The sequence below is a fragment of the Trichomycterus rosablanca genome, chromosome 27, assembly GCF_030014385.1.
Source record: "Trichomycterus rosablanca isolate fTriRos1 chromosome 27, fTriRos1.hap1, whole genome shotgun sequence".
Lineage (NCBI taxonomy): Eukaryota > Metazoa > Chordata > Actinopteri > Siluriformes > Trichomycteridae > Trichomycterus > Trichomycterus rosablanca.
Window position 1 is genome coordinate 6,051,024 of NC_086014.1, and position 15,194 is coordinate 6,066,217.

Sequence of the window (15,194 nt, forward strand, 5' to 3'; positions counted from 1 at the left end):
TCAAACACTTTGACAATATATAGATTTTACTGGTTCGTTTTAAGGCGTATTATTTTCCCTTTAAATAATCCAGCAGGTGTTTTTGTGTGTATCTATGTAATGTGGAATATGCATAAATAACATTGATCATGCCCTGGATTTGTAATTAACTTTGCACTAATCTGAGGAGAGCTGAAGGGACTCGGGAGTGCACAAGAAATGTTCACTAATTTATAGTTTTTTATTTATTAAAACTATTAAAACAATTGCAGTGGATTGCAAGATTTGAGGCTTTGAGTCATTTTATCAAAATGTACGCAGGAAGAAAAAGAAGAAAAGCGGTGCAGCGAGGGTAAGTACTGCTTATGTGTTCATGTTTGTAATGTGTATTAGATATCTGTAACGTTATGGTTCCATTTTAAATGAGATATCAATGTTGAGCTGATTTTAAAACACTTAAATAGCTAGTACAAGATAAATAATGCATATTGTAATGTGCTATCAGTTCTATAATTTAATATTAATTAATAACACGAGTGAGTTTTTAAACAACCAACATTTAAAAAATAAAACTTAAAAGACTTAAACTTAAAACTTAAAAAAGATAACTTGCTGTTTACATATATGGAATTATATCTATGTACATAGTACTATTTACATAATAGCAATAATAATAATAATGATAATAATAACAAGCATATGAATAAAAATGGGATTAGTTAAGTATGTATTATAATAATAAAAGTAATAAAACACTCAAATAGCTAGTACAAAGATAAATAATGCATTTAAAATGTGCTATTAGTTCCATAATGTAATAATATTGGAGTGCGTTTTTAAACAACCCACATTTAAAAAAAGAAAAAAGTGACCAAACATTGTGCCAATTTAAGCATATGTGATATTATCATTATTATTTATATATTATTTACATATTATATATTATAGTTATCATTTAAGTTCCCCCAATTGTGTTTATTTAGGGTTTCACAATAGATAGACTGGTAGGCCTGTAATTTTTTTTATTATTCATTCATTTTTTATTAATATCTTATACAAATACTGATTATTAAATGATGCGCATTGATGAAATAATTAATATAATACCTAATATCACAATTTATGTAATCATTAAACAAAAACAAATAAATAACAGCCAAAAAGTAAATCATATAATAATAATAATAATAATAAATAATAATAATAATAATAATAATAAATCAAATAATTAATAACGTGACAATTTACCCCATTTAAATAATACAAAAATTGGTAAATGCAGGCAGGTGAATTTATCTCTATTTGTGCGTGTTGTGTGGGACAGTAATTTTTTGAAAGCTTTTGTTAAATCTAATTTCAATATAAGGTTATATATGTAAGATTATATATCTATGATTAATATTACTATATAGTTATAACTTGCTGTTTACATATATGGAATTATATCTGTGTATATGTACATGCATATGTATGAGTGCGGTTTTAAACAACCCACATTTAAAAAAGAAAAAAAGTGACCAAACATTGTGCCAGTTTAAGCATTTGTGAAATTATCATTATTATTTATTATAGTTATCATTTAAGTTCCCCCAATTGTGTTTATTTAGGGTTTCACAGACATGTTTTAAAATAAAAATTCATTGTTCCTTACATTTACTTTTATTTGATTGCAAGACTCAACTTCATTTCATTTATTAATAAATTTCCATTCCTGCATTTCAGACAAAACATGAAATATCTCAGGTTCATCCTGTCTGCAATGAAATAAAAGTCAAAGTAAATGTAAGAAACGCTGTGTTTTTTTATTCTTTGCATTATTATTATTGTTATTGTTATTATTGTTGTTGTTATTATTTTTATTAACCGCTTTAACCTGGACAGGATAATAATGGGTCTGGTTTTACCAGAAAACATTGAGGGCGAGGCAAGTTAATCCTGAACAGGGTGCCAATCCATTGCAGGACTTTGTCCATTGCGCTTCCATCAGACATAGCCAATATTGTCTGTGTAGATGCCTAGCTGACCGATAGCACAGCTGAGCTTCGAACCCGGATTTCACCAGTGGTGGGAAAGTGTAATAGGACATTGTGCTAATATTAACATTATTGTAATTATTATTATTATTATTGGGCAACATGCCGGAGCAGGGGGTCTTAGGAAGTTTTTTCTCTTCTCCAAATGTTGGTGGACTGACTGTTCCAAATGGCATGTGCTAATTGTGTTGTCCTACAATTACACTGTGCAAACTGGTTTTATGTATTACAGTAATTATACATATTGCTTGTATTATTTTTTATAGTCGTTATATTATTTTGATTTTTAGAAATGATTATTAGAATAATTTTGGGCAGCTTCAAGTAATTAACACTAATTATTTCTTATCACATTGTATTTTATATAATTATTAAATATAATTTTATATAATTATTTATCTTTCTGGAATGGAATTGGAATTAAAATGTAATTAACATTATGAGAGATTTAAAGGAACAATGAAACCATGTAACATTTATATTATTTATAAATTATTAAAAAAATTAATTAATTTTGGACAAATTAAGTTTTACTGGTCCAGCTGGTCTATTCAGATCATCACTAGAGACAGCTGGCTGTGTCTGACGGAGGTAAATGTCTGACAGGTGAATAGAGGTAGCATAGCGTGATCCTCTTTAGGTGTTAAAAAAGCAGTTGGTGCCTCCATGCATTGGAAGGGGTGTGTGCTAGTCTGTAGCACTCCCTGACCTGTGTGGGTGTGCTGCATGCAGTAGAGAAATGGGTATGGTATGGGTAAAATGCATATGCATGTACGAAGTATGTACTATAAAATGTGTGCTTGTGTGTGCACACAGTGTAAAGCAGGCCCCAGCGGAGGGGGTTAAGTCAAACCCATCTAAGCGCCATCGTGATCGTTTGAATTCGGAGCTGGATCGTCTCTCACGTTTGCTGCCGTTTCCCGATGACATCACATCTAGTCTGGATAAACTGTCCATTCTGCGCCTGAGTGTGAGCTACCTGCGCACCAAGAACTTCTTCAGCAGTGAGTGTCTGCACGGTTACAGTGCATTTACGGTATTACGTTGAGTATTATGCTTCCTCCAACCATCCTCAGTCATGTCTGTGTAGACACCTGGCTGGCCAATAGCACTGTTAAGATTTGGTGGACAGGCGCTCAGGTCACAAACTCGTTGGTTCGAATCTCAGCTCTGCCATCCGGCAGGCTGGGTGCCTACACGAACAATGATTGGCTGTTGTTCAAGGCGGGTGCCGGAGGGGATTCCTCATAACTGATGCAATTATGACCTCTGCTGGCTGATCGATTGCGCCCGCACAGAGACGAGGGATAATGAGGATCAGGGTGTGTCTCTCCGTACACTAAGCTGATCCACATATGAAGTGAAAAGATGCATTCAGCTATTGCACACGTGTCAGAGGGGGCATGTGGTAGTCACGGCTCTCCCCAGTCAGAGTGGAGGTCAACATCAGTAGAGAGGAAGCGTAATGCAATTGGGTAGTTGGATACGACTAGATTGGGAGGAAGCATAATAGGCTGCTGTGCCATTTGAACACACATTACTATTATTGTTTTTATTGGGCAGCACAGTGGAACATCTGGCAAACATGATTTTTTTAAATACGATGATTAACAGTCAGCTGAATATTAAGTTTATATGTGTGTTGCGTCTGCACTGTGTGAGATTTGTTCTATTCCTCTTTGCCAGCAGTGAGGATAGATGAAAAGGCCAGTGTTTGTGTTCTGTATGTAGTGTTTTGATGTTTTGATCGTTTGTTGGCTCCCCAGCAAAACCGCTGATTTCATTTCAGCCAGTTAGAATCGTTATGTCCTTGTGATGTCATTGGCGGGTGCCACCTCCCCAAACCTCTGGAATTGTTAATATTTGATGAGAAACATGCTTTCACTCTTTCTACCCCCCGCTGTCTTTCCACCTCTCTCCTCTAAGCCTATCGCTCCTGTCACCCCTGCGTTATTCAAATTCATTCTGACAGGTGAAAGAAAAGATACAGAGTGGGTGAGATGAACTGCAGTAAGGTCAGGACTGATTTGGCCATAGTAAAAAATCTAATTCTGAGCTGATTAAACCTTTTTTGTGTGGATTTTATTGTGCCATGTGACCTAACAAGGTCTAAAACATTACAGACCCTCTACTACATTTGAGTACTTTAAGTTTTTTGTGTCAGTAGGTTGCACTGTCGCCTTACAGCAAGATGATCCTGGGTTTGATTCCAAGTTGGGGTGGTCCAGGTCCTTTCTGTGTGGAATTTGTATGTTCTCCCTGTTCCTCCGGGAACTGTAGAAGCTTCTGTTATGTCTGAAAACCAACATATGGTAGAAGATTGCACCCCCTTTCCAAATCATCTGTTAGCATGGAGGTTGTGTCTTACTGTAGAATGCTATTAGGACAGTGGTAGCCTAGTGGGTAGGGCTTTGGGCTATCAACTGAAAGGTTAAGAGTTTGAATCCCATCTCTGCCATGCTGCCTTAATTCTCTCTGCTCCAGGGGCACCATACAATGTACTGTAGACGTGTATTTGTATATATGACAAATAAAGTCATTCTTCTTCTACTGTGTACTGCTAATCTCAGACTATGGACTCTTGGAGTAATTTTGCCCGTCTTTCCATCCCTACATGTGTCCTCTGCCAGACAAGTTCATTGCTGTTTGTTTACAATGAATTTTTAGTTCATTACAGGTGTAACAGTTGAATTTTGGGAGTGTATATGTACACGTTTGCTTGATAACTGTGTGCTATTGGGTGATGGACTGACCCACCTGCATACCAGACCAGATCTCCTATTAAAACGTGTGTTATATGAAGCTACAGACTACAGCAAAGCTCTGTATGGTTGTGAAGCTAATGACTTATCTGATACGATGACAACTAACAAACTAAATAATAAGTGCCAGTTAAATAAAATGTGATGCAAACATGGTCAACAATAAATACTGTTTTTCTAATGTTTGCATGGTCAATTGGTTCTGGGAGTGGCGTAGAGTTTCAAAGCCGTTTAGTTTCAAGGTATTTTTCTCATAAGGATGTATGGGAAACCTGCTGATAAGTTTCACTGTCCTGTAAAACCTGCACTTTACCCTTACTTATTTATTGTTTCCTTATACTTCTTAATCGTGGAGATGCTTGACCTTGAAATACCATATTCCGTTCAGTAAAGGTGCATTCACATGAGAAGAGGCAAAACGCTTTTGAGCTGGCTGTGCCGTTACTTTCTATGGAGTGTGGCGGTGCACAAAGCTTAACATGACTTATTGTACTAAAACAATGAGCGAGGAGTTTCATTAGTGAAGAGATTGCTGATTCTCACAATTGCTTAGCAGCCCGAGCTGTAACACACGTTTAAAAGTGAAACAGGAGGAAATTCCAACTAAACACACATACATGTGGGGCTTACAGAGTGAATCTGACGGTTATGATGGACAAGGTACCACTGTAGCTTTTTCTTATCTTCTGTCTGTCTGTATGTATGTTGTTTTTAGTTGCCCTAAAGAATCACACTACTAAAACGTTGCTGCCCAGCAGTAATCAGGAGGACAGACGGCTACCAGAGGGAGAACTGATTTTACAGGTATTTGTTTGATTCTGGACCATTTTATACACTGGAGTCTGGGATCTGGCATCTAAACCCTTCAGTTTAAGGAAACAGAATTTATTTGATGGGCAGCTTCATCTCATAACACATGCCTGTAAAGAGACTGTCCAGAGAGTAGCAATATTATGTTCCTTAAGATCATGCTAATGACTCTTGTCTGTGGATAACTTAATCAATACCTAAGATGATGAGTAGAAGGTGCTGTGTGCAGGTTTGTTTGTCTTCCATTTTCAGTCTGGCCTTTCTAAATAATGCACACACTGAGTCTATCTATTATTCAAAACAGTAAAAGCCTTCAGCACGTTTACCCATAGACCTTCCCACAGGCTTCCACCAGACTGGCACCACCTGGAAACACTGGACGCAAGGTGGAAATATGCAGTGCAAAGGGTGCCGATCCATTGCAGGTCAACAGACACCAAACGCAGACATACTACAGTATAGAAAAGCCAGTTCTCCAACTGGGAAAACACCAGCATAGACATAGGAATAATATGCGAAACCCCTTATAGACGGTTGCTATGGGTGACTCAATCAAAGTCTGCCATCCAACTAGTCAACCTTGTGTGTGTGTGTGTTTGTATATAGGCTCTCAATGGGTTTGTGCTGGTGGTTACGTCAGATGGAGTCATATTCTACACCTCGCAAACCATTCAAGATTATCTAGGATTCCACCAGGTAAACTGCAACTCGCACACAACCACACCCAAATGTACATATATTTGTCATGTATACATAACACTGATCAGCCATAACATTAAAACCACCTCCTTGTTTCTACACTCACTGTCCATTTTATCAGCTCCACTTACCATATAGAAGCACTTTGTAGTTCTACAATTACTGACTGTAGTCCATCTGTTTCTCTGCATGCTTTGTTAGCCCCCTTGCTAACCATGCTGTTCTTTAATGGTCAGGACCCCCACAGGACCACCACAGAGCAGGTATTATTTGGGAGGTGGATCATTCTCAGCACTGCAGTGACACTGACATGGTGGTGGTGTGTTAGTGTGTGTTGTTTTTAAATATTGTGTCCACTCACTGTCCACTCTATTAGACACTCCTACCTAGTTGGTCCACCTTGTAGATGTAAAGTCAGAGACGATCGCTCATCTATTGCTGCTGTTAGAGTTGGTCATCTTGTAGACGTTCATCAGTGGTCACAGGACGCTGCCCATGGGGCGCTGTTGGCTGGATATTTTTGGTTGGTGGACTATTCTCAGTACAACAGTGACAGTGAGGTGTTTAAAAACTCCATCAGTGCTGCTTTGTCTGATCCACTCGTACAAGCACAACACACACTAACACACCACCACCATGTCAGTGTCACTGCAGTGCTGAGAATCATCCACCACCTAAATAATACCTGCTCTGTAGTGGTCCTGTGGGGGTCCTGACCATTGAAAAACAGCATGAAAAGGGGGCTAAGAAAGCATGCAGAGAAGCAGATGGACTACAGTCAGTAATTGTAGAACTACAAAGTGTGTCTATATTTGTCCATCTCTTTTTCTCTTTTGCTCAGACGGATGTACTTCATCAGAGTGTGTTTGAGTTAATCCATACGGAGGATCAGCAGGCGTTCAGGCACAATCTGCACTGGGCTCTAAACCCTCCTACTGCAGACCACCAACCAGTCAGTGATGACACGCATAGTAAGTTCAGTACACACCGACACGTCAAGCTTCTCCACGTTTTATTATGTTACAGACTTATTCTATAATAGATTGAGTTCTTTTTTGCCTCAAACATCTACACTCAATGAAGATTATTTAGGGGTTACATATCTGTACACACCCTTAGCCTAATACTTGGTTGATGCACCTTTGGCAGCAATTACAGCTTCAAGGCGTCTTGGGAAAGAAGCTAAGAGCTTGGCACACTTGGTTCTGGACATTTTTGCCCATTCCTCTTGGCATATCCTTGCAAGCTCCGTCAGGTTGGATGGGGAGCGTCGGTACACAGCCATTTTCAGCTCCTTCCACAGATGTTCGATTGGATTCAGGTCTGGGCTCTGGCTGGGCCACTCAAGGACATTCATAGACTCAAATCGTTGTCATGTTGGAGGGTAAACCTTCACCCCCCCCGGAGGTCCAGAGCTCTCTGGGGCAGGTTTTCTTCAAGGATCTCGGTGTACTTAGCTGCATTTATGTTTCCCTCTATCAGGACTAGTCGCCCCGGTCCCTCACATCATGATGCTGCCACCACCATACTTCACTGTAGGGATGGCATTAGCCAGGTGATGATCGGTGCGTGGTTTCCTACAGATGTGACGCTTGGTATTTAGGCCAAAAAGTTTAATTTTGGTTTCATCAGACCAGAGAATCTCATGGTTTCTTATTGGTTAAGAGTCCTCTAGGTGCCTTTTGGCAGACTCCAAGAGGGCTGTCATGTGCCTTATACTATCAACCTCCTTAAAGCTCAGTGACTTTTAATGTAGCACTGTCCTAAGTGTGTGTGTGTGTGTGTGTGTGTGTGTGTGTGTGTGTGTGTGTGTGTGTGTCAGATCCAGAATCCACTTCTCCTTCTGTGGCTTATAAGCCTGACCGGCTCCCTCCAGAGAACTCATCCTTCTTGGAGAGGAACTTTATCTGTCGCTTCCGCTGTCTGCTCGACAACTCATCAGGCTTTCTGGTAAGATGCTTTGTTCACTAGGTAAATTTGTACTTAGTAATCTTTCACATCTTGTAAATTAGCTTTATCATTTCGACCTGAATACATCAAATTGGAGAACAGTGGGTTTATTTTTGTCATTTTGATCTTCTGATCTTTTGATTTTCAGGCGCTGAATTTTCAAGGCCGTCTGAAGTTCCTCCATGGCCAGAACAGGCGACTGGATAACGGAGGTCCAGCCCCACCCCAGTTAGCCCTGTTTTCAATAGCAATGCCACTTCAGGCACCATCCATTCTGGAGATTCGGACCAAGAACATGATCTTTAGAACCAAACACAAGCTTGACTTCACCCCTATGGCCTGTGATGCCAAGTAACTGCATTTTCATTTATTAAATATTATTTCTATTGTACTGTATTGTTTCTACACTCACTGTCCATTTTATCAGCTCCACATATTTAAGTTCTACAATTACTGACTGTAGTCCATCTGTTTCTCTGCATACTTTTTAAACCTGCTTTTACTCTGTTCTTCAATGGTCAGGACCCCCACAGGACCACCACCGAGCAGGTATTATTTAGGTGGTGGATCATTCTCAGCACTGCAACACACTGCCATGGTGGTGGTGTGTTAGTGTGTGTTGTGCTGGTATGAGTGGATCAGACACAGCAGCGCTGCTGGAGTTTTTAAACACTGTGTCCACTCACTGTCCACTCTATTAGACACTCCTACCTAGTTGGTCCACCTTGTAGATGTTAAGTCAGAGACGATTGCTTATCTATTGCTGCTGTTTGAGTTGGTCATCTTGTAGACCTTCATCAGTGGTCACAGGACCCTGCCTATGGGGTGCTGTTGGCTTGATGTTTTTGGTTGGTGGACTTTTCTCAGTCCAGCAGTGACAGTGAGGTCCACTCATACCAGCACAACACACAATAACACACCACCACCATGTCAGTGTCACTGCAGTGCTGAGAATGACCCACCACCTAAATAATACCTGCTCTGTAGTAGCCCGGAGAGAGTCCTGACCATTGAAGAATAGCATGAAAGGGGGCTAACAAAGCATGCAGAGAGACAGATGGAATACAGTCAGTAATTGTAGAACTACAAAGTGCTTCTATATGGATAGTGGAGCTGATCAAATTAATCCAGAGCATAAAGTGTCACTTCTATTACTTGTATTACAGAGGTAAAATTGTTCTGGGTTACACCGAGGCAGAGTTACGAGCTCGAGGTACGGGCTACCAGTTCATCCATGCGGCTGACATGCTGTACTGTGCAGAGAACCATGTGCGCAGTAAGTATTTGGTCGATGCTTTTGGGAGGAGACCACATGCACGACTTAGCAATCCTTTACCCTTGGTCTTTTGATAACAGCATTAGCAGCTTTAGCAGTAAATCTATAACCTATAACAATTATTTCTTTATGCTTTCTGTATTTAACAGCTACTACACTGCCTTGTTACACTCGAATGCCGTCTACATTGTTAAGATCATTTTAAAATTGATTGAAATTGGTTCTTGCAGTGATTAAAACTGGCGAAAGCGGGCTTACGGTGTTTCGACTCCTTACCAAGGAAAACCAGTGGAAATGGGTGCAAGCCAATGCCAGACTCATCTATAAGAATGGCAGACCTGATTACATAATTGCCACTCAGAGACCTCTCGGGTAAGTGTTTATGTTCTGGGAAACGGATTTGCTAGGTCTTTTATTGATCATCTACTAATTCTAGCTTTATATCTCACCCAGGGAGGAAGAAGGAGGTGAACACCTAAGAAAACGCTCCATCCAGCTCCCTTTTACCTTTGCAACAGGGGAGGCTTTGTTGTATCAGACCAGCTCTCCTGTCCCTGGCTTCTCCGATAACATGGTAGCCAAGGGCAAGAGTGGGAAAGCCAAGAAGGCCAAAGGGAAAAAAGTTGACAAAAGCTTTAAAGACACCCTGGACCCTAGCTCCCTGCTTGGTGCAATGATGAGGCAGGATGAGTCTGTTTACGTCTGCCAGCCTGCAGCAGAACCCAAAATGTCGTACCATAGCAGCCTATTTAGCATGCAGGACAACAAGAGTACATTTTTTGCATCTGTTGAAAGTGGTGGAACTGGAAGCGCCAAGCCTGAAGCGTCGACTAGTTTTGACCCCTTGCTAGCCACTTTGGATTCTCTATCTCTGGAGAATGAGGAGAGCTGCTCCAACAGTGAGTTATTTAATGCACTAGAAAATCTCAGACTAAATGCAGAGGACTTGGAGCTGCTGCTTTTGGACGAGAGGATGATTCAGGTGGAAGTGGAATCGGATTATGTCCCCTCACTTAATGATCTACTTACCAGCGACGAAATCCTGTCCTATATCCATAACTCGCTGGAGACGCAGACAAATAATGGGAATAGTCTCCTCCCCCTTACTGTGTCAGACATTGTGGACCCAATACAGGGCTCATCAAGTTCAACGACGTCCGTTTCAGGTCCTTATTTGCCCATCCAACATCCTAAGTATTCGTCTCCAATCCTGCAACTCTCGCAGCAGATGCAGCAGCACTTAAACTCTCAATCCCTGCAACAAAAAACCCCAAACTGGATTACTGATTCACAGGTTAGTGACCCTGGTGTGATTTCTTATTCTCAGCACAGATCTGTACTTGTTAACACAATCACAGGATTTCAGAATGGTTACTGGGACCCTCAACAACCCAGTCTGGAGGAACCCTCACAATTACAGCAGCACTCTTGGTACCAGATGCAATCAGAATGTCCCTCTCAGAAACGATTCTCCACCGCCACCCAGTCGCAAGAATATAACTACGTAGATAACATGGACCAGTTATTCTCTGCTGGTAGCCATGCCCATGTGGATGATAATAATATAGCCACCGGATCCGGTGTGGAGTTCAGCCAGAGCAATAGTGAATTTCAAAGTGGTCCAGCGACCTCCTCATCCTATCAGCAGGTTTATCAGAAACAGCCAAATTACTCTTGGATTAATCAGAACTCCTCACAGGAGCAGAACTCTCCCTTCTTGAACATTTATAAAATATCAGATCCTGCACAACCCCATGACTCCACCTACAGCAAGGTAAGAAATGATTTATGACCTCTTTTATGCCAGATTATAAAATTATAATCATACAACCTCAAATCAGAAAAAGTTGGGACAGCATGGAAAATGCATATAATAAAAAAAACACACTGAGTTTCTTACATTTACGTTGACTTTTATTTGATTGCAGACAGGAGGAACCTGAGATATTGCTTGTTTTGTCTGGTCAAGAGCATTTCTTTATTAATAAACATCCATTCCTGCATTTCAGGCCTGCAACACATTCCAAAAAAGTTAGGACAGTAAAGCATTTACCACTTTGTACTCAATGTACTTTTCTGCATTAATGCTGCCATCACAGACAAAGTGTTAATGACCTTTCCCAACATACCATGACACACCCTGGCTTTTGGACTTGTCGCTGATAACAGTCTGGATGGTCCTTTTCTCTTTGGTCCGTAGCACCCGGCGTCCATTTCTTCCAAAAAAGACCTGGAATGCTGATTCATCTGACCACAATACACATTTCCACTGTGTTATGGTCCATCCTAGATGCCTCCAAACCCAGAGAAGTCGATGTTTCTTTTTTGCATAGTAAAGTTTTAAGTGGCATTTGTGCATGTAACTCTAACTGTATTGTAGTGCTTGACAAAGGTTTACCAAAGTAATCCCTCACCCATGTGGTTATATCAGCTATTGTTGAGTGGTGGTTCTTGATGCAGTGCCGTCTGAGGGATTGAAGATCACAGGAGTTCAGCTTAATCTTGCACCCTTGGTCTTTACGCATTGAAATTCCTCCCGATTCCTTGAATCATTTAACGATATTATGGAGATCAAACTGGAAATCCTCTGATCATCTTTGCTCATTAAAGACTCAGCCTTTCCTGGATGCTGCTTTTGTACCAAACCATGATTACAATCACCTGTTTGGAATCACATAATTATTTAGTTTTTTCACCTCATTACTAGCCCTAAATTGCCCCCGTCCCAGCTTTTCATGTGTCGGTGGCCTGAAATGCAGGAATGGATGTTTATTAATAAATCAAATGAAGCTGAGCAGATAAAACATGAAATATCTACTGCATTTTTATTTTATTTGCATTTTCCATACTGCCCCATAGTTTTTGATTTGGGGTTGTACAATAATACAGTATTTGTAGTGTTAACCAAGTAACTTATTAAAGATATTACATTTGTAAAAGACATTTTTGGAAGTAGGGCTCTAATAAAGTGGATGTAGTAGAGGTGAAAGGAAGAAAAAATTCAAAGACGTGAGGGGATCTCTATGGGAGGGCACTATGGGGGTCCATTGTGACACGATGAGTTCCTATCCGTCCCTATTAGGCTCAACAAGACCGTCTCGCCACAGGCAGGATTTGAAGCTTGTTCTCTCTCTCTCTGTTTAATTTCTGGTTTTATTGTTTAATATGTAATAATATTAATATAAAAATTTGAAGATTTGTGTAGGCAAGAGGCATATTTCAATGTCTAGTGGACAGTCCTAGTTAGTGTTGTTTGGGTTTGCGCATTCAGGGTCAGAGCTTTCAAATGGAAATAAAGCTGCCCAGTCAAGCATAAACACCATTGACCTACATTGACCACTCCCACATTTTACTTGTGCTTGCTCAGTAGAAGCCCATTGGTTAATAAATCTCATATCACAGAGTGATTTTCTTTTATACTGTTTTGTCATCTCGTCCCAGATGGAAAATGGCTGCGTCCCCTACCCCACCAGTACAGCATACGCAGGAAGCTGCCCTCTCCCTAACAACAACGTGACAACTGCATCCAGCAACATGCCCCACCCTCCTCTACCAGATCTTTCAACCACTGGCTTCTACCTCTAACGGAAGCCAGATGACGGACCAATCAGAATGAATTAGAATGCAATTTTTGAACACTTATCCTGAAGGCTCACTGGTTTCCACTACTTCCAGCACACCTAATTTAGCTTCATGAGCTGGATCAGGTATGCTGTAAGCAGGGAAAATATGAATCTCTAAAGGGCAGTGGGCCTCCAGGACTGAAAACAAGAATGCCTTTTACCATAAAACATACAAATTCAGTATTAAACAAAGGTAAGTTAGGTAAGTTCAGATCAATTCAACCAAAAATGCACTTGAGTGAGGAGTTTTGTTGTAACCCTGTGTGTAAAATGGCAAATCAGATCTCATTCGGTATTGAGCCATCAACTATTACACGTGTGACGGAGTAAAAGCTAGATTATTTAAATGACATATAACTAATTATTGGAAAGAAGGTATTACAAAATGACTGGTGTATACATACATACATGTATACATGTATACATACATACTTACATACATACACATTGAACATGTTTTATTATTACGAGGTATCTTCAAAAAGTTTCCGCACTAGTAAGTCGTAGTAATTGGTCATGTCTGAGAGACTGAGACATCTGATTTCCACCTTTTTGGACCACTCAAAGAAGCTTCAAGGGGAAGAAGATTTTCACGTGATGATGATGTCAAAGCAGCTAACCCTAACCCAGGCAAACCATAAGAAACATGGGAACACAAGCTTACTTGTTGCTAGTATCAGTCACTTAAAGCCAATCTGTGCTTTCCATCTACATTAAAACTACAAAACACGTCTGACCTTAAGTGGCAATTTAGTGTGGACAAGTGAAAACAGAGCTTTTTTAACACATTAAGCCCTTAATCCCTGACCAGCATTAATTTATGATTTCTTTATGACCTGTGTCAAAAATAAACAGCACCTCTGGTGCTGCAGCTGGTTCATTGTTAGTGAGATTGCAGTGGGATTTTAGACTAACATGCCTACAGTGATTACGTATACAGATATAATGAAGTGCAGTGTGTTTAAGATGTAAAATATTTACAGTAAATGTTAGAGTAAATATATGTTTTTATTTTTTATTTTACCCCTTTTTCTCAGACTTTAGCGCATCCAATTTCTACCCGTCAATCATCCTCTCACTAATGCTGGTCCCTGCTCCCGATTGGGGAGGACGAGGCTGCTCCACGCCCCCTCCGACACGTGCACAGCAATTGAACATCTTATCACCTACACTTGACGAGTGCAGTGCGGTACAGCACTGTGCACGGAGGGCCACACCCTCTACCGCACTCTTTTCCCATCTCTGTGCAGGCGCCACCAACCAGCCAGCAGAGGTCGTAATCGCACTGGTCTGAGAGCGAGTCCACATCCGGCTTAGTCCCGCCCCTTATCTCATGTAGCGGCTATGCAAATATATGTTTTTATGAGTCCAAACCCTGGAACTGTTTCTTCAATTCATTCCTACTGCTCTTAATTTACTCAACCCAATGTTCTCTTAGTCCTTTGTCGTCTCAGCTTTGTGTTCCCACTGCTCTAAATTCCCTCAGTCCTATCGTGTCGAGTCCTTGCTCTCTGCCCCTTGTGTGTACGTTTTATCGGCTCTATCGGCCATATTCTTATTGTAATGATTCCTCACTTCTATATACTCTCTGATCACTGACTCCGTTCTCTCAGCTCTGTGCTCTCTTAGCTTTATGTTCCCTTAAATCAGATAAATCAGAGTTTTTAGTCTAGTTTCAGCAATGCATTCTCACCTTTCATACCTGGACAGAGTACAATAGTATTTACTATATAGAAACATGAGATTAAGGCAGAACAGGACTGAACCATTGGCTCTGGGTTGTATTCTAGAGATCATGAGAGAAACCTAGGGTTGACCCAATTGTAGTTATGTTATAGAGGTATAGATAGGTATGCCAGAGGTGAAATAAAAATATGTCTATTAACTTGAAAGAGTACATAACCATTTCTTATGGTGTGTTAAAGTCAGAATGTATTTAAAATTACTAAAAAGTAACCAAAAATACAATTTATGACACATTTTTAGAACTTGGATTTAAGCCTTCTATTTCATAATATGACGTTATTGTATGAAGTACCTTACTAACTTGCTATGTATATAT

At 40.1% G+C, this 15,194-nt stretch overlaps 1 protein-coding gene across 1 annotated transcript; it reads left to right on the plus strand.

Annotated features, from left to right (window-relative positions):
* Positions 1 to 290: 290 nt before the first annotated feature.
* ahr1b (aryl hydrocarbon receptor 1b) lies at positions 291 to 13,094 on the plus strand. The gene is made up of 11 exons (XM_062989300.1): positions 291 to 331; positions 2,829 to 3,016; positions 5,490 to 5,578; positions 6,191 to 6,280; positions 7,125 to 7,254; positions 8,106 to 8,233; positions 8,382 to 8,584; positions 9,400 to 9,509; positions 9,740 to 9,881; positions 9,963 to 11,283; positions 12,951 to 13,094. Exons 1-11 carry the CDS (start codon positions 291 to 293, stop codon positions 13,092 to 13,094), a joined length of 2,586 nt encoding a protein of 861 aa, XP_062845370.1.
* The last annotated feature ends 2,100 nt before the right edge of the window (positions 13,095 to 15,194 follow it).

What these genes read in the sequence shown, in the direction of transcription:
- ahr1b (XM_062989300.1), top strand. Translation starts at nt 291, where the DNA reads ATGTACGCAGGAAGAAAAAGAAGAAAAGCGGTGCAGCGAGG. An exon ending in CACCAAGAACTTCTTCAGCA is followed by an intron (nt 3,017 to 5,489) that starts GTGAGTGTCTGC and finishes TGTTGTTTTTAG; the next exon opens with TTGCCCTAAAGAATCACACT. An exon ending in TGCAGAGAACCATGTGCGCA is followed by an intron (nt 9,510 to 9,739) that starts GTAAGTATTTGG and finishes TGGTTCTTGCAG; the next exon opens with TGATTAAAACTGGCGAAAGC.